Genomic DNA, 22,721 nt, shown 5'->3' with positions numbered 1-22,721 from the left:
ACCTCCGGACTTTCAGATCTGTTCTCATGGCACCAGCTGTCTCCTCTCGCACCTGCTCAGGTGGCCTGGGGATTTTCGGTGGCACCTAACATCCTCACATGCGGATGGATGGCGGAGAGGAAGTAAGCAGGTTTCATCCGGCATGGTGCTCTACTTCCTCCCTCAGCAGTGCCTGGCCAGGTCTGTCATGGGGTCTGTAGGGTCAGGCCCCTGTCTGTCAAGACAGCCCATCAGCTTGCAGCACGCTGCACGGGTTAGCCAGCAGCCTGCCACAGAGCCTCACAGCGGATGAAGGTGCGTGCCAAGGGCTGCCAAGTCGGGTGGGGCCTGCCCCTGGGGATGGCCTGGCTGAGTGGGGTCTGATACAAACTCATGCTTTCCAGGGGATGACAGTGCCCTCCTTTGAGGATCTGTTCTGGAAGCTTTTTTAACAATCACAGAAACCACTCTGATGAAAGTTCTCAGGAACACATGCTTGTAACCAGAGTCTTGTCTGACTTAACCTGGTAGTTGTTTTGGGGGGACTGCTGTCCACGGGCTGGATGTTTGCTGAGTTTGCCCTCAGGAAGTCTGAGCTGAAGAGTGCTCTTCTTGGTAAGTGCTCTGCAGCCAGCCTCCCAGGGTCTTTGATATCGGGGTCCTTTGTCCCCAGCATAGCTAGTTTGATGGGGAACTGTCACACCCAGGTCTTCAGTGCCCCTTATTTTTTGTGGTCGTGGGCACCTGCTGCCTGAGCTGCCCGCCCTCCCAGGCTTCGCCGCTGACCCTTCGGAAACTCTTCACTGACCTTGGGTGTTGTTTTACCGCACCTCCCAGGGTGAAGGTTCTGCCTACTGGGAAGAAGCCCTGGGCTATCCCCCGGCCGTGTTCCAAACCACGTGACAGATGTGTCTGTGCCTTTGCCAGAAATGTCATTGAGTCCAGAAGGTGTTGGTATACAATTACATTTTTCCAGGTCCATGAATCAGCCTGTCATATTTTGTTCTTCACGAATGTCATGTTTGAGGAGTGCCTGGGTGGCTGCATCGGTTAAGCGTCCCACTTTGGCTCGGGTCATGATCTCGCGGTTTGTGAGCTCAAGCCCGGCATCAGGCTCTGTGCTGACAGCTCAGAGTCTGGATTCTCTTTCAGATTCTGTCTCCCTTTCTGTCTCTGCCCCTCCCCTGCTTGCACTCTGTCTCTGTCTCTCAAAAATAAACATTAAAAAAAAATAATGTTTGAGATTTTAGTCACTATTTCACTTGTCAGTTTTGAATTAAAAGCACTGTTTGCCACTGTCTTGGGCGTGTCTCCTGTTGTTTCCTTGAGTCTTGCTTGACAGGAGCCTGGGCACACAGGTGAATTTAGGTGAAGCCACGTTGATCTGATTGACACACTTTCTGGGACAGGTGCAGGGGTGGGGCGGCCATGACAGAGACAGGCGGAAGTCCCCGCTCCCCTGCCCCATAGGGCAGTGGTGGCTGCTCAGCAGACCTGTGGCCGGATCAGTTCACAGCGCTGCTGTGATGCCCAGGGCTCTGCTGTTTGAAGTGCTAGCTCCTTCCCACTTCCGTCCCTTTCGTGTGCCCCTTAGGTCACGCAGTCTGGCTGCTCCTCTGTACCAGGCCTGAGGGTCTGCACCCAGGATGACCCAAGGAGCATGTGACCTTGGTTGTGTCCGGGAGTCCCATGAATCCCCAGGGCTCCGTGTGCACAGCCCTCACTCGCAGTATCGCTGGCCCGGCTTGTGAGGACAGTCCGGGCCTGTCCTAGTTCTCGATAGGCCTTAGCATGGTGACCATGATTCTTCCCCACGAACTGCCCCTGAGGACAGAGAAGTTCCTGCTAATCTCCAAGGGAAGCTACTGGATTTGATATGCTTCTGTTATATGCTTTGCTCATAGGGACAAACCGTTAAGGGGCTGACTGAACCCCAGAGCTTGGTCCAGTCGTTGGTACTTCTTGTGAGATGGAGTATTTATGAAATGTGTAAAGCACACTCGGCTTACTGTCAAGCTGTGGAGCGTTGAAAACAGCAAGTCGCCATAAATAAATGGTGCTACCAGTCTAGCTAGAGGACCTATACTGCTGGTCCCATTTGTACCATGTACTACATTAAAAAATCCATTTCTTGGAGCGCCTGGGTGGCTCGGTTGGTTAAGCATCTGACTTTTTTTGTGTTTTGAGAGGGAGAGAGCGCTTACGAGAAGTGCAGAGAGAGGGAATACTAGGCAGGCCCTGCACCATCAGTGCAGAGCTGATGTAGGGCTTGCACTCACAAACCATGAGATCATGACCTAAGTGGGAGTCAGACGCTAACCCGACTGAGCCACCCAGGCTCCCCAAGCGTCTGACTCTTGATGTCGGCTCAGGTCACGATCTCTTGGTTCATGAGATTGAACCCTGCATTGGGCCCTGCACTGACAGCATGGAGCCTGCTTGGGATTGTCTCTCTCCCTCTCTCTGTCTCAAAATAAATAATATTTAAAGAAGAAGTAAGCTCTACTTGCCCAACATGGGGCTTGAATTCATGAACAGCAGTTATGTATTCCACCAACTGAGTCAGCCAGGCATCCCAATGGTTAGCTTTTTTTTTTTTCTTTTTTAACCAGTCAAGTATTTTTAATTTTTTAAAATGTTTATCTATCTTGGAGAGAGAGGGAGAGACAGAGCATAAGCAGGGGAGGGGCAGAGAGAGAGGGAGACATAGAGCCAAAGTCAGACCGACTGAGCCACCCAGGCACCCTACCAATAAAAGATTTTTTTAAGACTTTTTTTTTTTTTTTAATGTTTATTTGTTTTTGAGATACAGAGACAGAGTGTGAGCAGGGGAGGGGCACAGAGAGAGAGAGGGAGAGGGAGAGATAGAATATGAAGCAGGCTCCATGGTCCAAGCTGTCAGCACAGAGCCCGATGCGGGGCTCGAACTCATGAACCGTGAGATAATGACCTGAGCTGAAGTTGGATGCTTAACTGACTGAGCCACCCTGGTGCCCCTAAAGTGTTTTTTAATTAAGGCATGGGCATTGTGTTTTTAGACATAACGCTACTACCACTTAATATATTGTCTCCAGTAGAGTGTAACTATAACTTTTATATGTACCGGGAAACCAAAAAGTTTGAATCTCTTTATCGTGATATTCGCTCCACTGCAGTGGTCCGAACCTGAACCTTCAACATCCTAAGGTAGGCCTGCACCTTGCCTGCAGTTCTAATGCTCAACAGACCTGTACGTGAAAGAAGCCTGCCTCCTCCCTGCTGTGGTGCAGCCCCGGCGGTGATGGGGCCTCCTTGTCTGGGAGCTGGGGTCTGGTGTGTGTGTGTGTGTGTCTGACCTGGCCTGAGCCAGCCTTCCTGGGGCTGGTCTGCTGCATAGAGAGGGGCTCATGCGGCCCTGTGGGGCCTGCCCAGGCTCCTGCCTCTTCTTGCCATCTGCTCTTCCCTTCTCTGTATCTGTGCTCATTATGTCTGGGGTGCAGGACGTCCTGTCTAGTCTGGTTTTTGACTTTATGTGTTTGGTGCATTTCAAAAGGAGCTTCTCCTTCAGCTCTCTTCTTGTGGTGGCTGAGCTGTCATCCGCTGCGAAGTCTTGGTTACTGCGCCCACCTGTCCGTCCTGTCTGTGGCGTACTTTCTCTAGGATTGTGGCTTCTTCATAGTTCCCTGTCTCCCTTCGCTGTTTAAAAGGAGAGGAAATGTTTATCTATCCTTTATGAACAAACATAATACAAGAAACAGAGCTCTCTATGGCCACGCTGCTCCCTTAGTTATTCAGATATATGAAATTAAGTGTTCAGTCGTATGCATCCTGCTTTTATAGTTATAGCATTGATACACTTATCACCTGTGTGTATCCTTACAGGCTCATGTTTTTTCCCAGTTTGGGAATATTCTGATTTCCTGTACTTATCTCTTTTTAGGGTTTACAGGGTCACAGCTTGGCTAGTGACAGTCCCTCCAGGCCAGCTTCCCCCCCACCTTACTACCACAGACACATGTGAAGACCTCCTTTTCAGACATAGCAAGGGATTCCAGTACCATATATATGTTTTTTAATGTTTATATTTATTTATTTATTTTTGAGACAGCACAAGCAGGGCAGGGGCAGAGAGAGAGAGTGAGACACAGAATCCGAAGCAGGCTCCAGTCTCTGAGCTGTCAGCACAGAGCCCGACGCGGGGCTTGAACTCACAAACCACGAGACCATGACCTGAGCCAAAGTTGGACGCTTAACTGACTGAGCCACCCAGGCGCCCCAGATTCCAGTACCATATCGATTGATTCTCTTTTTTCTGTTCTAAGATATGGAGTTAAGTGCTGTCCTGAGTTCTTTTAACGGGGAGTACTACTAGAAATAAATCTGGGTGCTCTGGGTTTGTTTTGTGGTATTCTACAACAGTCTGGTGGTGGAGAGGCTAATGATGTCACTGCTAGAACACTTTAGAGCCAGAGAAAGAGAATTCTTTTTATGGTTGTGGGTAAACTTGGTTGTTTTTCTGAAACTCTCTAATCCTTTCGTAATGCCTACCTAAGTTTTTAACTATTTTTACTCCCTTCTCCTTAGTATTTCTTTGTATCTCATTGACAGCTGTTCTGTCATTGCTTTCTTGCTGGATTACCAAATTGCTTTCCAAAAGCATTATAACCTCATCGTGGGCTCACTAGTGCCAGCTGCAGTTACAGGAGTGCTCTTGTTTTGGCCTGGCCTGGCTAGCACTTGCTGTTTGTGTGTGTTGTAAATATATTTAATCATTGTTATTACCTGTTTTTTCATCTTCCAACCTCTCCCCTAATTAAAAACGTACAGTGCTATCTTTGGTTGCTTTCATTTGTCTTTGAATACTACATGTATTTACATCTCTTGGTTCCTTGAGTTTTCTTGGTGATTAGTAGATTTGATGACTAATAGTCTTGATGATTAATAGATTTGAATGAGTTCTTGTGTATAAATAAATGCAGTCATATGTAATACAACTGCTTAAAATTTTTTTTTAACGTTTATTTATTTTTGAGAGAGAGAGAGAGATAGAGCATGAGTGGGGGAGTAGAGCAGAGAGAGAAGAAGACACAGAATCCAAAGCAGGTTCCAAGCTCCGAGCTGTCAGCACAGACCCCGACGCGAGGCTTGAACTCACAGACTGCGAGATCATGACCTGAGCTGAAGTCTGACGTTTAACCGACTGAGCCACCCAGGCGCCCCTGTAATACAACTGTTTTTAACAACTTATTGAGATATAATTCATATACCATACAATCACCTTTTTAAATAATTCAGTGGGTTTTAGTGTATTCACAAGGTTACACAGCCATCATCACTATCTAGTTCCAGAATGTTTGGGTTTTTTTTAACGTTTATTTATTATTGAGAGACAGAGAGACACAGAGCATGAGCAGGGGAGAGGGCAGAGTGAGAGGGGGAGACACAGAATCCGAAGCCATCAGCACAGAGCCCGATGCGGAGCTCAAACTCACAAACTGCAAGATCATGACCTGAACTGAAGTTGGTTGCCCAGCCAACTGAACCACCCAGGTGCCCCTAGTTCCAGAATGTTTTTGTCACAGAGCCTTTAGCAGCCACTCTCTGTTGCCCCCCCGCCATCCCTGACGACCACTTATCTGCTTTCTGTCTATGGATATGCTCGTTCTGGACATTTCATGGAAATGGAATCCCACAGTATGTGGCCTTTTGTGTCTGGCCTTTTTCACTTGGCATCATGGTTTTCATGTTCATTTTTGTTGTAGCATGTGTCAGCTCTTCCTCTTTATGACTGAGTAATACTCCATATTTTTTAAAAAGTTTATTAGAGAGAGAGCACGCATGAGCAGGGGAGGGGCAGAAGGAGAGGGAGAGAGAAAATTCCAAGTAGGCTCTGCACTGACAGTGACACTGTCAGTGCAGAGCCCATCTTGTGGCTCAGACTCACGAACCAAGAGATCATGACCTGAGCTGAAGTCCGATGCTTAACCAACTGAGCTACCCAGAAGCCCCAATACTCCGTTTTATGGCTAGACTACATTTTGTTCATCCATTTATCCATTGGTGAACATCTGGATTGTTTTCACCTTTGGTTGTTAAGAATCATGCTGCTGTGAACATTTTTGTTCAAGTTTTGTGTGGACATAGGTTTCCATTTCTCTCAAGTACACGCCTAGGAGTGGAATTGCTTGGTTATATGGCTCCTGTTTCCTTTTGAGGAACTGTCAAACTGTCTGCCAGATTTCTCTCTGCACCGTTTTGTATTCCCACTAGCAGTGTGTGAGGGTCCCAATTTCTCCACATCCTCACCAACATTTGTTCTGATCTTTTTAATTCTAGCCACCCTAGTGGGTATGAAGAGGAATCTCACTCTGTCTTTGATTTGCATTTCCGTAATCACTAATGATGGTGAGCATCTTTTCATGTGCTTATTGGCCATTTGTATATCTTTTTGGAGAAATGTTATTTGGATCCCTTATCTGTTAACTGTGTGTGTGTGTGTGTGTGTGTGTGTGTGTGTGTGTGCGCGCGCGGTTGCGTTTTAATCGATTCGTAGGAGTTCTTTATGTAGTCTGGATACAAGCCCCTACCAGATACATGATTTGCAAATATTTCCTTCCATTCTATGAGTTGTCTTTTCACTTTCTTGATGGTGCTTTTGAAGCACAAAAGTTTTTAATTTTGATGAAGTCTCTTTGATCTGCTTTTGTTGCTATTGTTGCTTGTGCTTTTGGTCACATATCTAAGAAACCACTGCCAAGGTCAGGAAGGTTTACTGGTATGTCTTCTAATAAGAGTTCTATACTTTCAGTTCTTATATGTAGATCTTGGCACATCTGAGTTAATTTTGTATATGATATAAGAAAGATATTCAGCTTCATTCTTTTTGTATGTGGCTATGCATATGTCCCAGCACCGTTTGTTGAAAAGTCTGTACTTCCCCACTGAAGGGTCTTGGCACCCTTGTTGAAGATCACTGGGCTGTAGATGTCTAGGCATGCTTCTGAACTCCATCCCATCCATCTCTGTCTGTCCTGTGCCAGGACCACGCTGCCTTGATTACTGTAGCTTTGTAGTAAGTTTTGAAATCAGATGGTGTGAGGTGGTCATCTAGCATTGTTCCTTTTTTGAGATTGTTTAGGTATTCTGGGTTCCTTGAATTGCCACATGAATTTTAGGATCAGCTTGTCAATTTCTGCAAGGAAGCCACCTACTATTTTAATAGGGACTGCATTGAATAATTTTTTAAAAAAATTTTAACGTTTATTATTGAGAGACAGAGACAGAGCGTGAGCATAGGAGAGGCAGAGAGAGGGAGAGACACAGAATCTGAAGCAAGCTCCAGTCTCTGAGCTGTCAGCACAGCTCAGTGTGGGGCTCGAATTCACGAACCAAGAGATCATGACCTGAGCTGAAATCTGTCACTTAACGGATTCCGTCACTTAACCATCCAGGTGCCCCGACGTTGAATAATTTTTAAAATCTGTTAAATTTTTGAATTTGTTTAGATAATTTAAAAACAGAACACTTTAACTGGTTTGGAGGTAAGTTTGGTGTGGAGTGTGCAATTGGGCTCAAAATAAGATATTTTCTAAATTGTGTTTTGTTTTTTAATGTTTATTTTTGAGAGAGAGAGAGCAGGAGAGTGAGCAGGGAAGGGGCAGAAAAGAGAGGGAGACAGAGAATCTCAAGCAGGCTCCATGCTGCCAGTGCAGAGCCTGATACATGGCTCGATCCTATGAACCCTGGGATCATGACCTGAGCTGAAATCAAGAGTTGGGACACTCAGTGAACTGAGCCACTGAGGTGCCCCAGATATTTTCCAAATTGTTAACCAATTATTCAACTTCTGTATTTTTGAGAAGCTTATATATTTATTTTTATCAACTGTAAATTGTTTTTTGTAGTTGATGGTTCTTGGACTCTTCTTTCCACGAGGTTATGCTTCCATGTTCTAGGACTGCTAGGTTAAAATTCTATTCATTTGTGGGATGCAGTGTTAAAGCTGTCTATTTGTTCAAGTCCTGATTGAATGCCTTCTGTGTATGCAGCCTTGTATGAGGTGCGGGTGGGTGAGTAGGCAGGGAATTCTGGGATGGGGACACTGTGGTCAGAGAGTTTGGACTGACTTCCTCTGTGGATGGGTTGGCTGCAGGTGTTTAGGCTTGGCAGTGATGGGAAGGCCAACTGGCTTCAGTGGTGTGTGTGTGGCGGGGGGTCGTTCGACATTCACTCCACCCTGAGGGAGGGGGATGATGGTGGACAGGTGCTGGATGGTGGGGTTGGTGGGCATGCAGGTCAAGGGTGGGGGCTGGGATCTGAGCAGGGAAGGGCCTTGGGAGAGGAGGGCAGTGGCCTGAACCCTGCGGCCGAATTCAGATGGCTTATCCTGTACTTGGCGGTATTTGTGTTTCAACAACGTCAGCGCGTCACTTCACATGTTTAGAAAAAGTGAGCTGCTTGGAGTCTTACCATTTTTTCCTGTGTCCACCAGTATGACACCGTTCCTATTCAGTCCAGCGTGGTGTTATGTTCTTGCCCGTCCCCATCAATGGTGAGGACCCAGACTGAGTCCGGCTCGGCCCCTGGCATTCCCAGTGGTGGTAGCAGACAGGGCTCCACCATGGACAGCACCGCGGCTGAGTCCCGATCGAGCGCCAACTCGCTGCAGCACACCACACAGCCACCGCCACAGCCTCGGAAGAAACGGCCCGAAGACTTCAAATTTGGGAAAATTCTTGGTGAAGGCTCTTTCTCAACAGTGAGTACATGCCACCCTCGGGGGTTCAGCTCCTGTTGTGAAGGTGATTTGGGGGCTGGCTAACGCCAAGTGGGTCACATGGTTAAAATATCTAAGCCGTGATTTTGTGCATGAAAGCTTTGAAAGGTATCTTTCGATTTTTTTATTTTTTTTTCTTTTAATGTTTATTTTATTTTTGAGAGCGAGAGGGGGAGAGAGCATGTGAGTGGGGAGGGGCAGAGAGACAGGCAGACAGATTTCCAAGCAGGCTCCAGGGCTTGAGCCCAGCAACTGTAAGATTATGACCTGAGCTGAAATCAAGAGTTGGATGCTCAACTAAGTGACTGAGCCACCCAGGCGCCCCTTTTGTTTTGTTTTTTGGGTTTTTTTTTTTTTTAATGCAGTTAATTTTTATCCTAATTTTTATTCTGATTCTAATTTATTCATCAACAAGTTACATCCTGTGTCCTTGTGTCCCATTAGCAAGGTCCTGCCAAGTTTTTCTACCCTTTCTCTTGTAAGTGTCAGCATCAGTGTCTCTTCAGAGCTTTTGGGAAACATTGAGTGACCTTTATTATTTCTCTTTTATTTAAAACAATGTGTAAAACAGCACAGTCTTGACAGCTGCTAGCGGCGCAGCCTTTGGACCTGCTAGCCTCCACATTCTGGTGGCCTCAGTTTCACAATCAGCAATAGTATTTTCACAATCAGCACCAGCAGGTCACATGCTGGGTACCTCTGTTTGCTACCTGAGTAAGCTGTGCCTGTCTTGTGGCATTTTTCCTTTTAAAGCAAAGAATGAAGGTTCAGAGCAGCCCCTTTGCTGAGGTAGCAGCTCCACGTGGCTGTGGTGAGGCCTGGGGGGGGGGGGGGGGGGACGGGACTTGTGCAGGCTTGGGGGAGGCCTGAGTGCCTGGACCCAGCAGGGCCCTGCGGATGGCCAGGGCTGGCCAGGGCGGCTCTGCAGCGGCCTCCTGCTGGCAGGGCTTTCTTGCCTGGCCTTTGTGAAAAAACTTCAGGTGAAATGTGTTTTCCCTTTTGTCTTTTTTTTTTTTTTTCCCCTTTTGTCTTTTGACATTTATGAAATGTTATAAAATACAAAGAACATGAAATATTATAGCTCACCCATGTTCCCAGCTTCATTTAATCAATGTTAACTTTTGCTCCCCTTATAGGTTCCCTTCCCCCTTCCCTTCCCTTCCCCTCCCTCCCCTTCCCCTCCCCTTCCCCTCCCCTCCCCTTCCCCTCCCCTTCCCCTCCCCTTCCCCTCCCCTCCCCCCTCCCCTCCCCCTCCCCTCCCCCCTCCCCTCCCCCCTCCCTCCCCTCCCTCCCCTCCCCTCCCCTCCCCTCCCCTCCCCCTCCCCTCCCCCCTTCCCTCCCCTCCCCTCCCCCCTCCCCTCCCCTCCCCTTTCCCTCCCCTTCCCCCTCCCCTCCCCCCTCCCCTCCCCTCCCCTTTCCCTCCCCTTCCCCCTCCCCTCCCCTTTCTCCCTCCCCTCCCCTTCCCCTTCCCTTTCCCCTTCCCCCCCTCTCCCCCTCCCCTCCACTTCCCCCTCCCCTCCCCTCCCCTCCCTTCCAAAGTATGTATGTATGTATGTATGTATGTATTTTGAGAGACAAACGGGGGGGGGGGAGGGAGAGAGAGAGAGAGAGAGAATTTTCCAAGCAGACTCTGTGTTCAGTATCATGAAACGTGAGCTCATGACCTGAGCTGAAAAGAGTGGATGCTCAACCGACTGAGCCACCCAGGCACCCTTCTCCTTATGTTTTTAATTTAGATTTTTTTATTGGCAGTTTCTGTTTAAATTATGAAAGAATTGTGCCCTCATGATAAAAATCTTTAACTCTGAGCATAGTTGCCAGTAGTTCTGGTACTCACAGATCCTCTCAGAAAGAAGAAACTATTTTGAAAAGAACCTTGGGTGTTCTGCATGGTTACTTAAAATAGTCCAGTAAAAGAAGAAGCATTCTCTCCTTTTCTCAGTTTTACTTCATGGACATTTATCTTGACTAATAAATGAAGCCTTACCTGTGAAATTCCCCTTGGTCCGTGGGTTTCCATGGTGGGTAAAAGTGGGCACCGTCCATTCTGGGTGACGCACTCCTGCTGTTGAAGAGCCCCAGCTGTACTTCTTGTCACCCCTGTGCCTTTTGAACCCCTGTGCCAGGGAGGTGCCAGAGAAGAGCACCATGAGCTGGAGGCTCCTTCCTGGCACTGTTGGGAGTCCTGTAGCCTGGCTCTCAAATTATATGTGCTACCCTCAGGTATTCCTCATCACTCCTGAAATAGAGACCTCTTAAAATTAGATTTCCAGGGGAGGGTGGAGGACAAGGGGCAGTTCCCAGGCTGGGCAGGGTCTGCTCTTGGCCGAGCCTGGCCCTGGAGAGTAGAGAGGCCTGGCCTGCTGCTGCCTGGCCCCCTGGGGATGATCTTGACGTCCAGATTAGCCCTGCTGTCAGCCCGGAGGGCCGTGGGGGCATGCGTCATGCCTTGTTCTCTGGAAGAGGGATACTTCCTGCCTTGTGCCCATAAGGAGGCCTGCATGTGAAATGTTGAATTCACACAACAGAAGGATTTCATAAATAGCTCCTTCAGAAAGGGTCCCATTAAGTGTTAGTACTAATAGTTTCTTCTTGCTCTTTTCTACTAGGTAGCTAGGACATGCTCCTGTGAAGAGATTTAACATTTCATGAACACATAACATAAGGAGAGGGGTCTTTCCCCAGCCCCTCCCCAACCCCCAGTGCCTGAGAACAGTCCACACAGGTACATTCCTCCAGAAAGATCTTTGAGATCTTTGCACTTGAGCACGTACAATCTAACCCTGTTCTCCTTAATAACTGCAGGGCGTTTCACGCAGTGCTCTCCCAGCATCACTTCTGGTGCGTCTGCCGGAGAATACTGTAGGACGATTCCGGCCCACGGCCTCCTGAGTTTCTCCCAGGATTTGGGCAGGTTTCCCTCTGCTCTCTGGGCCTCGGGCCATGTCTCTGTGCAGGCCTCTTAGGGGCACCTGCCTCAGCTGGCCGGGGTGGGTGGAGGCTGCCTCAGCTTCCCGGCAGACAGGCCTCGCTGGGCCTGTGGGAGTTGGTGCCCAGGTTGTGCTCAGAGGCTGCTTGTGTAGAACTATCTTTTCCACGTTACGCTGTGCCCTCTTGGTTCTCTGCCCTGAAGTGGTGGTTGAGTACAAGACTTAGGTGTGCTACTGAGAGAACCCAGCCTGGGGTGTGACTGTACCCTTCCAGGAGACGCTCCCTGTGGGCCACTCGTGGTTTAGCTTCCTGTGCCCTTGATGGTAGGATAGTGTTTACAGTACCTGAGAGGGGCATCAAGAGAAATGTATGATAACAGTTACTTGAAAAAGCCCAAATTCAGGGCAGAATGAACAATGAACATATACTGAGAATACATTCTTTAAATTGTTTAAAAAACTTTTTTTTACATTCATTTTTGAGTGACAGAGAGAGAGTGCGAATGGGGGAGGGGCAGAGAGAGAGAGGGAGACACAGAATCCGAAGCAGGCTCCAGGCTCTGAACTGTCAGCACAGAGCCCAACGCAGGGCTTGAACTCATGAACCACGAGATCCTGACCTTAGCCAAAGTCGGATGCTTAACTGACTGAGCTATGCAGGTGCCCCTCTTAAAATTATTTTTTAAGGGAATTCCCAGGACTCACTTCTAGAGGTATTATTTGCTGCTGCTTTCTACTATTTGTGAGGGTTACATTAGTCTAAGATGTTCCTGAATGTGTACTTCATGGCACTAGGGGAACTTAGCAGCTGATCAAGAACCTTCTGAAAGCAGTTGATTGATATATGCGTTTGCTGTTTATTAGAACATATTCACCTTGTTGTTAACATCCATTGTATTTGTTAGCACAGGACCAGATATGTTTTAATGTAATTTCAAATATTTCAATGTAATTTCATGGTGGGGGCATGTTAGCCCATTCTGTCGGCTGCAGGGTGACTTGTGAGACTCACTGCCCTGGTTCATTGAGTGATTTTTCTCTCCTCTTTCCCCTTTTCTTCCGAAACCAGGTTGTCCTGGCCCGAGAACTGGCAACCTCAAGGGAATACGCTAGTAAGTACTAAGTCCAGTGGGCCGCGCATCTGGGATGCAGGGCGGGGTGCCTGCAGGCACATGGCCACCTGGCTGCCCAGTGCCTGGAGGTTCTGTGCTCATTTCAGGGTCAGGCACTTGTGGTCTTAGAGACCACGGAGCCGGTGGGTATGTTCTGTGAAAAACTTCAATTTGTTCCAGTTACCTTTATGAGTTTTGTTTCTAGTGTGGTGTTTTGTTTTGTTTTCACCACTATCAATTGTAATAACTTGCTTCTCTCTTACTTTAAGTTAAAATTCTAGAGAAACGTCACATTATCAAAGAGAACAAGGTCCCGTATGTAACCAGAGAGAGAGACGTGATGTCACGCCTGGATCACCCGTTCTTTGTTAAACTTTACTTCACATTTCAGGATGATGAAAAGCTGTGTATCCTTTGAACAGTCGCACCTGAAATTGCACCAGTGACCCCGTGCTATTTTGGAGTCATGACCCCAGTGTGTATTTTCACAAGTCGTCCCTCCCTGGACAGGACAAGCAAGGGTGGCATATTCTAAGTACAAATGAATTCACATCACTTTGCTGTGGGAGCCCCTGGGATCGCTGACGTTCACTGAAGTGGAATGTACTTCAAGGGAGATCAGCACAAACTTTTTTGAGGTTTTTTTGTTGATAAGCTTTGTATCGAAAGGATTGTTACTGTTTTAACCCTGTGGTTGCTAGATATTTATTCAAAGGCATTCCCTTATTCCTTGGAATTCCGTCAAGTCTCTTCTCAAGGCAGGGAAGTGAGAGAGAGGAAGAAGGATCTCGGACATCCAGGGCCCCTCACTGCTCTCTTTGGCCCAGGGCTGTGGGGTTTGTTTGGAATGCACGTCTTTACCAGGCTTAACCCCCAAATGCGAAGTCCAGGGAGTAACCGCAGGGACCCAAACTCTTTCCCCTCCCCAGGCCTTCTCCTCTCCCCCTCCCCATGGACCCTCCCCAGTCTGCTGTGGCCTGTGGATGGCTCTGATCCCCCAGTGCCTCTGGCTCTCAGGCAGGGCTGTCACACCCTGCTGATTGTTTCCTCTCAGGGCCTTTCCTGCTCCCTGACTTCTCTAACCCCTGGGGCAATGTTTTTCTTTCCCCCTTCTTTTACCTCTGCTTAGGGAGCAGGGAGGTAGGGCACCATGGTGGGGGGGGGGGGGCACGACTGTGTTGTCTAGCTTGTCCCAGGGTCTGCCCATCATGGGGTCTGGCTGGCCAGTTTCTCCTCACTCCATGGACTTTTCCTGTAGTTTTTCCCAACCAGAACTTCCTCGGCCCCTATGTGTCCCAGTGACTCTTGTCCTCAGTCCCAGCAGATGCTCTTGGCTTCTGTTCCACTGAGAAGGAGGCTGTCAAATGTAGTTGCTTCAGGACTTGTTCGGGCTTAAACCTCAGTCTTGACATTAGCTCTTTCCCTCCTGCCCTCCGGTCTCCTCAGCTGCCTGGCGCTAAAGCTGGTCCATGTGAGGGCTTGGCTGTTCCGTTCCCCCCCACACACACCCCCTGCCCCGGGCTTTCCCCTTTCTTCTTTCTACACAGACTCTTCTGGGTTGAAGCTTTGCTCTATCCCTGTCTCCCTTCGACACCATTTTCTGGCTCCTTCAACTGTCAGCTGAACTTGTCCTTTTGTTGAGAAGTTCTTGTTGAGTGCCAGGTGATGGGGTTATGCCGGTCAAGAAGGGAAGCGCTCCCGGAGCTTGCATTCTGCGCAGGAGTTAGCACACGCTGATGATGGGCGCCCATGTGGTATGTGTTGAGGGAACAAAGGTAGTAAGGGCCCGGTGAGAGGGCGCCGGAAGGTGCTGCTTTTGTAGCCTGCTGGTCTGAGGGGACCCATGGACTTTGGCCCGAGTCCCGGGCGGAGCAAGGGCAGGAGCGTGTCTGTGCAGGTAGGGTGAAAAGGCTGGGCAGGGGCAGCTCCTCCTCCCTCAGAGGCCTGGCGAGAATCACAGATTTTCTTCCAAGTTTGCGGGGAGCCTGGAGAGGCTAGAGCAGAGCAGCCGTTTGCCGTGACCGTGGCCGGCGCTGCACTGTGAAGGTTTTTGCAGGTGAGCCGGGCGAGGGGCAGTGCGGTCAGGGTGGCTTCCGGGCGTGAGGCCTCAGAGTCGGGGTGCGCAGGGTTGCTGTAGGTGAGCCGGAAGAGTCTGAGGGAGAGGCTAGGCTGGGAGTGTGCGTGGCGTTGGCCTTCGACGCATCCGTAGGTGCCGGCTGCTGCTGGGCGGCTGCCGGCAGAGCTCCGCGAAGAGTCAGGGCAGCTCACAAACTGAGGGTCGGAGGGGGGTGGGAGGGGTGTCGGCGGGCTGGTCGGCCCCCCACAGCGTGCTCAGCAGGGGAGAGTTCCGAGGCCTGAGCCCAAGTCACCCCCACACAGAGAGTGGCACGTGGGGTGTTGCCAGTGAGCGGAGAGGCGGACCCCCCGGGGCCCCAGGGTTTCTGGGGTAGGGGTGCTTGGCAGCCAGACCAGATGCTGCCGACTGGTCCAGTACCTGGGGCTCGGGCCCGACCTGTGGTTTGGCTCCTGTGCAGGTTGTTCTGGGGGTGAGGTGGGGGTTTCAAGAGAGAGAGGTGAGGCTGTCCAGGCAGGACACACATGCACACTGGGCTCTTCCCAGTGGTTCCGTCTTCAGGGGAGCAGTGACCTGGTCTAGTACCAAAGGGCTGCTGCGGTGGGGAGAGGGCTTTCTGTTGGTTCGTTTAGGGGTGTCACCCCTGTCCCCAGCACTCTGAAAGTGGCATTTCTTTATGAAACACATTGCTTTATATGTGGAAAGGAGCTTGCATTTGAGAAACCGTTACATGAGTTGACTCTTAGCACACCGTGGAAAGCAGCGGGTGCCCAGTAAGTGTGTGCCTGTCGTGATGCAGGTTTGGAGGCTCTGTTATGACAGAGGGCCCTTTCCCCTGGCTGCAAAGAGGCATTTGTGCCACGGGCTCTGTCTGCCGTCTCTGGTGGCTTCCCTTCACTGAGCCCGTGGGTGTTTTGTGGAGATGGTGGGGTCCAGAAGTGGCAGTCGGAATGAGGGATGGGTGTCTTTGTGTTCTTGGGGAGAAACCCATGCTGGGGCCTGTTCGTGGAGCTGGGGCGAGGGATTCCTGTCACACCCAGCAGCTGTGTGTATGATCATGCCATGGTCCGACTTGAAGAGGGACAGCTGTCTTAAGACACAGGTACCTTCAGTTTTCCTTAATGAAAAATATTCTAGGGCGCCTGGGTGGTTTGGTTGGTAAAGCATCTGACTCTTGATTTCGGCTCAGGTTGCAATCTCGCAGTCATGAGATCGAGCCCTGAGTCAGGCTCCACGCTGAATGTGGAGCCTGCTTGGGATTCTGTCTCTCTCTCTCTGCCCCTCCCCCGTCCCCAAGTAAATAAATGAAACTTAAGAAATTCCTATTGGGCTATAAGGTTAGTTTAAAAGAATGACTTTTGCACTCTTCCTTAACTACGTGATATTTAGACTTTGGTCTTAGTTATGCCAAAAATGGAGAACTACTTAAATACATTCGCAAAATTGGCTCATTCGATGAGACGTGCACCCGGTTTTACACGGCCGAGATGGTGTCGGCTCTGGAGTACTTGCATGGCAAGGGCATCATTCACAGGTACCATGCCAGGGGCCTGTGGGCTTTGTTCCCCAGGCCCCAGGGTCAGCTCTGCTTTATTTTCTGGAGTGGTGGGAGGCCTCCTTGTGAGATTTAAGAAGTTGATGAGACTTCCCAGGTGATGTTGGTCAGATGTCTTTGCTGGGTGGGTGGGTGGCCTTCCCAGCCATCCTGACCGGGTGCTTTTATTTCCTGCCTGATAGCTTTTGTGCGTACTTATTTCTGATCTTATTTTCCATGACTTTCTGACATTGTCAAATTAAAAGCGTTCATACGAGCTCTTTTTGTTGTGGTTACTGATCGTTTTTCTATTGTGGTAAAAGACATCTAACAGGATTTATCATTTTAACTCTTTTTTCTGGTTTCATTGAGAAATAACGAACAACATTCGTCACTGTGTAAATCAAAGGTGTACAACAGGATGGTTGACTAAAATATATTGTGAAATGATGACCACAGTAGGTTTCAAAGATCTTCCTTTTATGGGCTAAAAATGATGGGTTACACTTTAATAAAAAGTTTATTGAAAATGATAGATGTACTTTTGAAGTGATGTAATTTGAAGGTACTCATTAAGTGCAGTTAATATTTGTTCATTGTGAACTTTTTTTTTTTTTTTAATTTTTTTTTTTTTTAACGTTTTTTTTATTTATTTTTGAGACAGAGAGAGACAGAGCATGAATGGGGGAGGGTCAGAGAGAGAGGGAGACACAGAATCCGAAACAGGCTCCAGGCTCTGAGCTGTCAGCACAGAGCCCGACACGGGGCTCGAACTCACGGACCGTGAGATCGTGACCTGAGCCGAAGCCGATGCTCAACCGACTGAGCCACCCAGGCGCCCCCATTGTGAACTTTTTAAAAAGACTCGCATTCTTGGTTGTCGGTCCATAAAGGTTATAAGCGTTAATCAGTCCATTTTGTTTTCAGTGAAAAATTGTAAAGTGTCTAAGAGCGTAACTGTTTAAATATTTCACCTCAAGTGTAAAAAATCTGCTTTCACAGGGACCTGAAACCGGAAAACATTTTGTTAAATGAAGACATGCACATCCAGATCACAGATTTTGGAACCGCGAAAGTCTTATCCCCGGAGAGTAAACAAGGTGTGTGAGTGCTCTGTTTCCAGCAGGTCCTGGCTCAGTGCTTGAGATCGAAAACAACTTCTTAGAAATGTGTTGTGTTGTACTGTCTTCATTGTTAGTGACATGTTTGTAACACCTGTGCTGTTGTAAGATAGTTGCTGAAGCTTTCACATGGGAAGGCCCTGCCTCACGTGGTGGCTCTCGCTGGAGGTCTGGGCGGTTTTGTCTGGTCTGGACTGGGGCGGGGAGGCGACTAGGTTTCTAGGCCTGCGGTTGGTCTGCCTGGCCTTGAGTAGGGGGTGCTGGGTTGCCAGCCACTCTGCATGTTGTCGTCCCAGGCCTTTGTGAGCACCTGCAGGTGTCCACTGGGGCTCACCACTCCGAGTCCTAGAAGATGCCAGGGTGCTTTGTTCCTGGTCTTCTGAGCAGGGGTGTGGAGTCGGTGGGATCAGCTCCCGGCTCTTCCCGTGGCACTGTGGCTTGTAACTGTGAGAGCACGGTCTCCGTCCCAGTGCCCGCCATCTGCCTGTCTTCCCATCTCCTCTGTGTAGCTGCCAGTGGTGGCCCAGGCACCCCGATGATGGTGAGGTTCTACGAACTCAAAGAACGAGTAGGGGCTGATTTTGAAGCTGCTAGTCAAGTGCACATTTACAATTGCAAGCCATCCCGCTCACTGTTTGTTCAGGGTGATTCCCGGTGCCGGGTTACGTATTGTGACCACTCCATCACCTGAAGACGAGTTGCTGACAGTACAGTGGGCCTTGAGTGTCTTAGCTAGCCAGTGGGGACCTTGAAATTAATCAGGGACCTTGAAAATGAACCTTGAGTCAGGACAAGTGTAACTGACAGAGCCACCCTGGCCCGAGAGGCTAGGGCAGTGTGCTCAGCTCTGCCAGGCCCTGTGGGGACCCGTGAGAGGGCCGTGATGGACGGGCTGGGGAGCGGCCAGAGCAGGTGCGACTGCTGGGGTCGTTGGCGGAAGGGGGATTCAGATGGAAACCTCCGCTTTGCTGCAGCGGCCCTCCTGTGGAGGAGGGGAGCTGTGAGCTCCAGGCCCCAGCGCGAGCAGCTCGGCTTCCGAGGAGCCCTGCAGCTCAGCCAGGCAGGTCTGCTCCGTCTCAGGTCGGACTGAGGCCTGCTTGGCGACCACACGTAGGGCAGCTGCTGGGCTGATGTCTGGGGTCCCCTCCTCCTGACTGCGCCTGCCTGGGCCTGGGTAGGTTCTGTCCCACAGGGTGCCTTCTGTTTCCTTTCCTGGTGTTTTTGCAGCCCCACGTTTTCAGACTCTCTGTTGGGAAGATCCTGTCAGTGCCTTGATGTTTGCGCAGACTCTCATTGAATCGCCAAGACTGCCTCTCGGATTTGGGACCTTCTTTGAGAATCTTAAAGCGCCACCCTTTTGGGGCTGAAACAGAACTTGTGATCGAGGAAGATACTCTTGTGTCTTGACAAATTTTAGTCCTGGTGCCACTCAGCTTCTTTTTGCAGCTCCCTCTCCCTCCTTCCCACCTCGGAGAGGTTCTCTGGGCGCTTGTGAGATGCCCCAAAACCTTGATCCACCTTACTCGTTGCTGTTGCACAGGAACATTGTGTCGGCCGGCGGTCGTGTTTTGTGGACGTGGTATAACCCATGACCGTAGGCGTGGCCCATGACACACACGAGCCAAGCAGGAACTGCCATGGCCCCAAACGTCCTTGTCCCGTCATGTGTCACTTCCCATGAGACAAGTCACCGTCCGCCATGGGGCTCCCCCGTCAGCCTTGGGAGCCAGCCACCTCGGGGTCTGTGCTGTTTCTCCTCTGTGTCCATTTGCCTCACAACCTGATATTTGGCACAAGCTAGTCCTGGTACCTTATAGCCATTTTAAAAAATGGGATGAATTTAAATGCATTGGAGAAATAAGCCTGCATTTCTTCTTTCTGGGAGTAGAAGTGTAGACGTCCTTACGTTGTAAACCAGGGACAGTTTCTTGTATGTATAGATGAGTTGGCTTTTTCCCACCCTTCTAGAGGAAGGGAAAACGTGTAACTATGTGAATGATTGGTTTTAGTGACTTGCTCTCGCTTTCTGTTTCAAGTGGTTCAGGCTCTTAGAATTTATTCTTGCATTAGCTTTTTTTTTTAAACCTTTGTGCAGAGATGATTTCCATAAAACATCTTAGGCTTCCAGAGAGCGTGCGTTGGTGGAGACACGGCCCAGGTTCCTTAACTGTCCTGTGAGCACGTTCTACCCTCCTAGAAGAGGCAGGTTGTCTCTTCACAGACCTCTGTCCTAGTGGGTTGTCCCTCTGTCTCTCCCTTATTGCTTCCTGTGGCATCCTAGTAGCCTTGTGACTGTAAGGAGCAGGATAGGAAACAGCAGGGCAGCTGTTGAGGGTATGTGGGATTGATGAGGACTTTATGGCACAGAGGACTTGTGACTTCTAACCAAGCTCCCACAGACATGTCTGGGCAGAGGCAACTTAATCATGCAGAGCAAGCCCCTTGTGTGTGGCTGTGTCACTGGCTTTTGCTGTCTTTGGTAGAGACTTGGGGAGTTTGGGATGCCATAGAGGTTTGGACTTGGGGTTTGTGTCTAGAAACTCATGTCGTGAGCTGTGTAGGCCTTTCTGGTATGCGGCCAGGTATGGAGGTTCCACTCGCCAAACAGGAGGGGAGGTCTGGCAGGTGTGCAGTGGGAGATGACCAGAGGCAGGTTGGAGGGGGAGGCTACAGAGCCGAAGTCACTTCTGTCACTCACTCCAGCAGTACCTTCTGTAGAGGGCCATCATCCAGACCCTCAGAGCAGCATCAAATCCCCCCCACCTGGTGTGCTGTGGACTCTAGAACCTGCCCCAGCATTTCTGCCTCTCCCCCACTGTAGTGTGGGCAGGACAGCCCCACCCACCACAAAAGAAGAGTTCACATGATAGAGGGGAAAGTCAAGTCCCTATACTTATACCAGCATATATAACTCTTAACATCAAGAAATGGTTTACTCTGGTCTTCTCAACATTGGTATTTGTTTAGTCATAGCTATGATACATGGAGTTTTTGATTTGTTTTGTTTTACTTAAATTTTTTAAATGTTTATTTTTGAGAGAGCGAGTGCAGCACAAGCGAGCACAAGCAGGGGAGGGGCAGAGAGAGAAGGAGACACAGAATCTGAAGCAGGCTCCGGGCTCTGAGCTGTCAGGATAGAGCCCAGTGTGGGGCTTGAACCCACGAAGTGTGAGATCGTGACCTAAGACGAAGTCGGACGCTTCACCGACTGAGCCACCCAAGCACCCCCCAAAACATGATTTACCCCTACCTCACACCATAATACACAAAAGTTAGCTCTGAAGTGAACTTGAATGTAGAATCTAGAAGCTGAGACTCTGAGAGGAGGCATAGCGTAAATCTCCATGACCATGAGTTAGGCAGGGAGCGCTTTCTTAGATACGGTATCCGGAGCACGGGCAGCACAAGGAACATAGACTGAATCCAGTTGGGAAACTTGTGCCATGATGCCATTCAGAAAGCGAAGCAGGAAAAAACATTTTCAAAACATGTATGTGGTGGGGCGCCCGGGTGGCTCAGTCGGTTAAGCATCCGACTTCAGCTCAGGTCACGATCTCGCGGTCTGTGAGTTTGAGCCCCGCGTCGGGCTCTGGGCTGACGGCTCGGAGCCTGGAGCCTGCTTCCGATTCTGTGTCTCCCTCTCTCTCTGCCCCTCCCCCGTTCATGCTCTGTCTCTCTCTGTCTCAAAAATAAATAAACATTAAAAAAAAATAAAAAATAAAAAAACCAAAAAACATGTATGTGGTAAGGGACTTAGCCCAGAGTGCCTGAAGAACTCATAAGACAAGAAGTAAAATGAAATTGGGGCCCCTGGGTGGCTCAGTTGTTTGAGCGTCCGACTCTTGGTTTCAGCTCAGGTTGTAGTCTCATGGTTTCAGGAGTTTGACCCCCGTGTTGGGCCCCACGCTGACAGAGTGGAGCCTGCTTGGGATTCTCTCTCTGCCCCTCCCCTGCTCGCACTCTCCTCTCAAAATAAGTAAATAAACTTTAAAAGAGAAAAAGAAAATACATTAAAAATGTAGAAGCAGGCAAAGGGTCTGAATAGACATTTCTCCAAAGAAGACAAAGCAAATGGCCAATAAACACATGAAAAGGTGCTAAGTGTCATTAGGGAAATGCAAATGAAAACCACACTGAATACCACTTCACATCTTCTAGGATGGCTGTGATCAAAAGGAGAGACAATGAGGCACCTGGGTGGCTCAGGTCATGATCTCACGGTTCAGTTTGGTCACTTTGGTCCGGTTTGTGAGGTTTGTGAGTTCGAGTGAGCCCATCGCCCTTCAGGCTCCTTTCTGTCAGCGTAGAGCCCGCTTTGGATCCCTTCCCCCTCCACCCCCCTCGCTCATGCGCACACATGCTGGGGCGCTCTCTCAAGGGTAAGCATTAAAAAGAAATAGGACAGACGATATCAGGCGTTAGCAGGGGCGTGGAGGAATGGAAACCCTGTGCTGCGCAGGTGGGAATGTCAAATGGTACGGTCACTTTGAAAAAAGGCTGGCAGTTCCTCAGAACGTTAAGCGTCGTCCCTTGTAAGTGAGCAGTTCTTCTCGCAGATGTATCTGAGCGCTGTGGAGACGTGTCCACAGAAGCGCTGTACAGGAGTGCTCCTAGCAGCTTTATTTACGATAGCCAGACAGTGGAGACAACTCAGGTGCCCGGCGTGCACACGGGTAAACAGGATTCGTCTTAAAGAGGAGTGGAGTTCTGGTCCACACTAGCTAGCATCGATGGAGTAGGACGCGTCGTGCTGAGTGGACGCCGGCTGGGGTCAGGGTGGGGTCGGCGTGGGGGGCGTCTTTCCATTTAGGTCTTGTAATTTCTTTCCAAAGTCTGTCTTAGTTTTTGGTGTCAAGCTTTCTTCCTTTTTTTAGTAAATTTATTCCCAAGTATTTTATTTTGGAGTCTATCGTAAGTGGAATTGTTTTCCGAATTTTACTTTCACATTGTTCGTTGCAAGCGTGTAGAAATACATTTGCTTTTGTGCTCTCACCTTGTGTCCTGCAGCCTGGCTGGATCTGTTAGTTGTAACTGTTTTGTAGTGAATTCTCAGAACTTTCTACATAGATCAGGCCGTCTGTGATTCGAGATACTTTTTACTTTTTCCTTTCCACTCCGGATGCCTTTTATCTCTTGTTGCCTGGCGGGCCTGGCAGAACTTCCAGGACGATGTCGAATGGAATTGACCATCCTTGTCTTGTTCCTGATCTTCCGGG

At 49.3% G+C, this 22,721-nt stretch overlaps 1 protein-coding gene across 7 annotated transcripts in view; it reads left to right on the top strand.

Annotated features, from left to right (window-relative positions):
- The window catches only part of PDPK1 (3-phosphoinositide dependent protein kinase 1), a 74,828-nt gene that overhangs the window by 27,584 nt on the left and 24,523 nt on the right, over positions 1-22,721 (top strand). For 4 of the 7 annotated variants that reach the window (XM_042922022.1, XM_042922023.1, XM_042922018.1 and 1 more), the window contains 5 exons: positions 8,450-8,716; positions 12,734-12,776; positions 13,046-13,183; positions 16,240-16,384; positions 17,387-17,484. In XM_042922022.1, coding sequence (XP_042777956.1) covers positions 8,507-8,716; positions 12,734-12,776; positions 13,046-13,183; positions 16,240-16,384; positions 17,387-17,484 — 634 coding nt within the window. In that variant the 5' untranslated portion in view covers positions 8,450-8,506. Of the gene's footprint in view, positions 1-5,512; positions 5,653-6,294; positions 6,364-8,449; positions 8,717-12,733; positions 12,777-13,045; positions 13,184-16,239; positions 16,385-17,386; positions 17,485-22,721 lie in introns of those variants that run through there. The other 3 variants (XM_042922019.1, XM_042922021.1, XM_042922017.1) reach the window with 3 other exon arrangements.

This window comes from Panthera leo, chromosome E3, assembly GCF_018350215.1.
Source record: "Panthera leo isolate Ple1 chromosome E3, P.leo_Ple1_pat1.1, whole genome shotgun sequence".
Classification (NCBI taxonomy): domain Eukaryota; kingdom Metazoa; phylum Chordata; class Mammalia; order Carnivora; family Felidae; genus Panthera; species Panthera leo.
Note: the sequence above shows the minus strand (reverse complement) of the source record. Positions and strands in the feature narration are given on the sequence as shown.